This window comes from Haemorhous mexicanus, chromosome 1 (assembly GCF_027477595.1).
Source record: "Haemorhous mexicanus isolate bHaeMex1 chromosome 1, bHaeMex1.pri, whole genome shotgun sequence".
NCBI classification, from domain to species: domain Eukaryota; kingdom Metazoa; phylum Chordata; class Aves; order Passeriformes; family Fringillidae; genus Haemorhous; species Haemorhous mexicanus.
This window is the reverse complement of record NC_082341.1, coordinates 30,402,070-30,408,252: the sequence shown is the minus strand read 5'-3', so window position 1 is coordinate 30,408,252 and position 6,183 is coordinate 30,402,070. Positions and strand designations below refer to the sequence as shown.

At 37.5% G+C, this 6,183-nt stretch overlaps 1 protein-coding gene across 13 annotated transcripts in view; it reads right to left on the bottom strand.

Moving 5' to 3' along the window:
- Positions 1-1,261: 1,261 nt before the first annotated feature.
- HDAC9 (histone deacetylase 9) overlaps positions 1,262-6,183 on the bottom strand; it is a 268,924-nt gene continuing 264,002 nt past the window's right edge. For all 13 annotated transcript variants that reach the window (XM_059844298.1, XM_059844368.1, XM_059844308.1 and 10 more), the window contains one exon: positions 1,262-3,813. In XM_059844298.1, the coding sequence (XP_059700281.1) occupies positions 3,493-3,813 (321 nt within the window). In that variant the 3' untranslated portion in view covers positions 1,262-3,492. The remainder of the gene's footprint in view (positions 3,814-6,183) is intronic.

The following is a 6,183-nucleotide window of genomic DNA, read 5'->3' as shown; positions in this document are numbered from 1 at the left end:
GGACAAAATAAACACATTGAGTTAAAATTAAAAAAAGAGATGCACATCGTCCTGGGAAGAAAATAAGACATGTGAATTGTATTTTATTATGATTATTTTCTTCATTAAGGGCGCTTTGATGCATAGTAAATAATTCAGCATAAAAATGTAGGTGCAGTCTCCAATGCAGGAATGTTGTAAATTAAAAAAAATTATGGTTGGTCTTCTAATTCTAACAGAGGTATTTAAACAAAAGGGCATGAAATAAAATCCCTGTTGTGAAAGCATGATTTACTTAAAGACATGTGATTCTAAATACACTATAAACAATGAAGCAAGAAGTATAATATTATACTGTTAATGCTTGTTTTAATATTTCCTCAGCTAAAACTTGATCTTTTATCTGTTTTGGGGGGTTGTATTACTGATGAAACATTAAGCTGCTGCTATAGCACTGAAAATAACTGAATTTGATTTACAGAACTATTTGTTCTTACACACTTATGTTGTTGGAACATAGATTTTATTTTAGTTAAAATTATACCAAATCACAGCTGCATAGAGCATTTGAAAATGAAATGAACAGTTATAAGAACTACAATGCAATAGTTTTCTAAACTCTTTTGGTAGTAATAATTCATGTACTGTAGCAACAGGGTTTGTTATGCAGTACGAGGTCTCTCTCTGTAGAGCCTAAGCAAAGTTCAGGAAATGTCACAAAGCTATGTAACATCTTCATGAAAGTTCTCTACACTGGGACTTCACTGTCTCATGCAGTTGCTTTAAAGTCTGCCAAGTTCACGGACTCCCTCTCTCCCAGCTTAGTTGCAGGTAGACTTTAGTTTTGCAAAGGTCTTGATGAATACCTACGTGGTCAGTACAAGCACATTTTCAGATAAGGGGTCCAGGCAGGTTTTAGAAATGTCATGTAAATTATTACAGTTCATCTGAATTTTGGATCATTAGAAGCTGAGAAACTGGGATTCACTTACACCTTTCCTGGATGGTATGATCACATGTTCAAGACAGATGCTGTGATGGGAAAATGAGCATGCATCAATACTGTTCCACATTCACTAAAACTTATAATGGCTGATGTAGGATAAAACAAGAGACCAAAAAAAAAGACTTTGTGTAATTATTGTAAGAATAGTGTAATAAAAAACCTTGCTCCTGAAAGTTTAAATTGTTTCGACAACATGTAGCAAACATATTTGATTGTACAAAGCAAAAACACCACTAAGTTACCAAATTTACACAAAGTCAAATAGCTGGAAGGGGATCTTTTAAAAAAAAACTTTATTTGAGAAAGGAAAAGACTTATATCAGAAGGCAAAAAAAGGGAACATACAAACAGAATATATTTACAACACAAAATGAGATCACCTCTACAGGTGTAAATTATAATAAATACAGTAGATTTAAAATGTAAGAGACAATAATCAATTAGAAATGTGGTTGTTTAAACCCAGTTTTCCTTTTCACTGGTTCCAGGTAGTTTCTCTTATTTTAATTTTATCCAAATTTGAAAGATTCTGAAGTTAAAGTACACTAATATATTGGGGTTTCTTACCTGAATGACAATATAAAAATATCTTTTGTCTTCTGTGAATACACGTTTTTCAAGTGATATTGTACAAAACTCTTCTCAATTGCAAATTTCTCCCCAAATGTATTTTAAAAGATGCACTATCCCTTTTTGATGAAGCTGAAGTCAGATTTCAAAGAAAATTAAAAATATACAGAATGGGAAACACATGTAATTTCACTTTTATAGCCTTCACTTGTTGAATGTAAATGTATTTTTTTCATCCAGGATGGAGAAAGATTTCTTTTCAAATATGAAGCCCACATAAAAATCACCCGTGTTTTTCTCAATTAAATCTTTTTCTATCTATAGAGGCCTTTTATCTTAAGAGCAACTATTTAGAAGTTTGTTTGGAGATCTTCTAGGAAAAAGGATAATGTATCTTTAGATGTTGCAACATTTTAGAAGAGATTGAATAGTATTAGAACATAATGTAAACAACACATGCTAATAACATATTTTAGAGCAATTCCTACATTTGGCAAAACAACTATCTCTTCTGAAACCGGATACTGCACCTTAAAATACCTCAGCTTTAGAAATATAAATATTTTTAATAGAAAAAAAACCTGACAAGGAGTCCAGGTCAGTTTGGGATTATCCATATTAAAGGGGATCTTAATACAATGAATCTTTAACTAGCTTAACAAAAGTAAACCTATAAAACAAGGTAAACATATCAAAAGGGAATATGAAGGAAATGTTTCACTGGAAAGCTTCCTTAACAATTTCCCTACTCGCTTTGTTATTTTCTTTGACAATAAATCAATTCATAGAGTGCCTTTAAAAACAGAGGGAGAGCTGCCCCGTCCCCCCTGCCCCGCATTCCTCAGCACATGAATCACTTGGGCTTCCTGTTTCCATAAGGCATTTCCTGCCCCCCCCTCCCAAAATCACTTTTCTGCAGGAGAACAGCAGGGACCTGACAAAGTATTGACTTAAATAAACAGGGCCTTGCACTGCACCCAGCCTTGCTCTGCTGACTCTGAGGGATGCAGCTCGCGGGCTGCACACACGGCTGCGCCTTTCAACTCCGCCTAAAGCTCCCAGACAAGCTGAACCTGCCTTTTGCCGAGGTGGCATTTTATGCACAGTTGTTATTTTAGGATTTGTCCATCCGTCGTAAAGGTTATGAGATATTGTAAAATTAGTCTTCATTTAAAGAAAACAAACAAGTGACTGGGTATCAGATGATAATGGTAACAGTTCTTTGCTCGCTGTGCAATGTCCAGATAACTGACTGGAACCACCTAATGCTGCATTTTGCTTCTCACCAGTACTTGCATCTGCTGCATTTAAGGAAGCCTCTGCGGACATTATCATCAAATAAGACAGAATGAAAAATTAACCAAGCAGTGCAAAAAAGAAAACAATGCAATTTTAAAACAGTGCCTTGCCTTGCCTCTTAATATCCACCTTGTACTTTTCTCTAAATTAACTTTATACACCAGCCTGAGACCACCAAGATAGCAGTCAGTACCTGTCTACTGGGGAAAAGAATACCCTAACATTAACAGTGTTCAAGACTATAGTATGATACAATATATACAGACAGCTGAAAGCAGAAGTCAGAGGATTCAAAATCAGAAGAATGTTTCATCAATCAGGTCTGGAAACTAATTCCATCACTTGCTGATCTCAACTGGCTAGGTGATACGAGTTCCCTTTCCCTAGGACTAAGCGATGTAAGGTAACTCTGGGCTAATACAACGTCTATCAGCTATTACTCAAAGATTTATGTAGCATAATTGATTGCAACAGATATTTTCTCAATTAGTGGCCATAAGAATGAGCTTCACTATGTTTTCAAGTGTACATACAACACTTCTGCATTTGTTAAATTCTTCGAACAGTAAATCAGAATTTGCTAGCTCAGTGAATCAAAACATAATTGCTTACCAAAGCCTAGAAAACGCATGTGATGTTCAGATAATAACCTTAATTACAAATCCTGGAGCTAAATCTTTGCCTATTACCTGTTGCATAAAAGCAGCTTGCTCCCCAGATTCCATTTGCTGGGTTTGAACATCCTCATCACTGTCCAGTGGCTCCTCTTTGACTTTCACAGCCCCCACCTGCTGTCCTATTCTGTCATCCACACCAGCACTGCTGCTCTCAGCCCTAATGCTGGCACTGCTGGCGGGAGCTCGCTCTTCCTGCATCGAGTGATCTCCATGAAGCTCTTCTTCAGCTTCCTCCAGGTGACTGCCAGGCTGCTTGAGCTGCTCAATGGACTTTGAGAGCATCTGGAAAGAGAAGAGGGGAACAAGCACTGACTCCTTTGCCTCATGCCAAACACAAAGAAGTATTACATCTGCACAGATGAAATTAAAGTGTCCACAGCAAACCCATGCAGCCATGCACCGTCAAAACACTGATGGGTCTGGAAAAAAGAACAAAAGTCCCTAAGCAAAAGGCTAACTTTTTCTTCAGCAGCAGAAAATACCATGTTTATAGATAATGAAGAACATGACACATGTGTTAGACTGTTACAGCTGGCAAACTAGAAAAATTAGTCTTCCTTAGTCTTTCTTCAAAGACAAATGCAGAAATACCATCTTACATTTAATTACCCACAACACAAAATAATAAAGGAATACTAAGATATAAGCAAACTAGTAACCTGGCTAACATTTTGTTTTAGGCAAATTAGAGAATTTTCACACAAACATCTCTATAAATTAAAGCATGAAGGCACTGAAAGCCAACAAAGGAGAAGTGACAAAGAGCTGGTGTGAGTCCCCTATCCCTTGGCACAAGGATACTACAAGCAGGTCTGTCCATGACTGGAAGGACTACAGCCCTTGTGAGGCACTGTACAGGTATCCCAGTCCCAGCAATGATGACATAACACAGCTCCCAGGGCAACACCAGCTCCAGCCCATTAACTGCTATTTTGAAGCTCTGTGGAAGTGCTGGATGCCTGAGTGTTGCAATCGTGTGCAGTTTGTGTTCTGCTGTTTAAGATGAAGCCAATGCATTCCAAAATTATCCACACTTAGTCCAAAAACCTAAACTGAAAAAAATCCCCACTTTCATAAATCAGACACGTGAGTAAGAAGTTGCAGGGTCCAGTGAGTAATTATAATTTATTCAACTGGCCCACTTGATTTCAAGTCAATACTGTTTTGTATCATCTAAATCAAATATCTTGAGAGGGAATAAACCCTCTTTACCTTTACTCTTACATACTTTCCTCTTCCCATCTGTCTCCCCTCAACCATCAGTCATGTGTTTCAGACTGAGTTTTAGCTAGTGGTATATACTAAATTACTGAGTATATGAATGGCTGCAGGATGTCTGGTTTTGTCACAAACCATGGACCATACAGTTTCATTCAGCTTGCTAGTGCACATAGAAAAATGCTGGGTTGTCATGTAAACTGTGTTCAAGAAGCTGCAGCTGCATTTAGGAATTTAGGAAATTTAGGAATTAGGAAATCTAATGAAGTCAACAAGGAGAGTTGAAAGATCAATTTATACAGTTCTGATTGATGCTCTGATGCATATGCCTCACATCAGTGGAGAAACAAATTCCTCAGAGGAAGCCTGTCTGGCTATTGTCACAGCAAACCTTCATTTTTGAGGTGTAATAGGAGTTTAATGGCTTACTAAAAACAAACAAATAAAAAATCCCTCTTCATTACTGTAGTAACTGGCAAATCACAACGTGAGTACCCTGCATGCTGCAGGTGGCATGCCCTTACTACTTCAACTGATGTGGAGAGCCTCCTTTCATCATAAATCTTTTCCAGTGTTTCTCAGGGGATGACACTGACCAAGAAGGTACTAAATGTAGCTGCATGTAAGCAGCTCAGGTACACTCCTTTCACTTATTATTATTATTATTACTACTACTATTATTATTATTATTGTTATTTAGTTAACCATTCGTGGGGAGCCTTCCCCACTCCTCAAGCAGGAAGAGAAAAGCAGGTAAGGCTGCATGGCTGGCTGTAAGTGAGCAAATACAAGCTGAAACATCTGTGTGACAGATAATCATATAAACTACAAGAATGAGGCTGATGCATCTGTAAACCATTCCCTGTGCCAGTTACTTGACACCAGGTGGGTTTTTCTGCAGGAGAAGCCAAGAGAAAATGAGTGCATGCCCACAGCAAAGTTAAGACACATATTTAGCTCATTACTGCTCTTCCTTCTTTTATGCTTTTTCACTTTTATGTCAGGCTCTTTCTTCTTTACACTGCTGTATGGGTACAGATCTGCTGCTGAGCTTACTGAGGCAGCACATGATGGACTGCAGTATAGAATCTATATATGGATCACCTTCAGACACTTCTTGCATGCAATCAGTGAAAAGAACAAGCACACCTAAGGGGGCTGCAGAGACTTAGAGTGGATTTTGTGTGCATTTCAATTTGCTGTGTTCCTGTTTTGGACCCTTCTCCCATGCTGTGGAACTCAGCAGGTGATTTGCTCCAGATTTCAGCAACAGGAGGAGATAAGCAAATTAAATTTTCTAAAACTCCGTGAAATTAAAGTCTTTATATATTTACTCAATAGAGTTTTAAAAGTTCATTTATATTACCTTCTTTTCTACAAAATTTTATTAAAAACGTCCTTTCTACTGTGATTTTAGCTAAGCCTCAGGCAAGG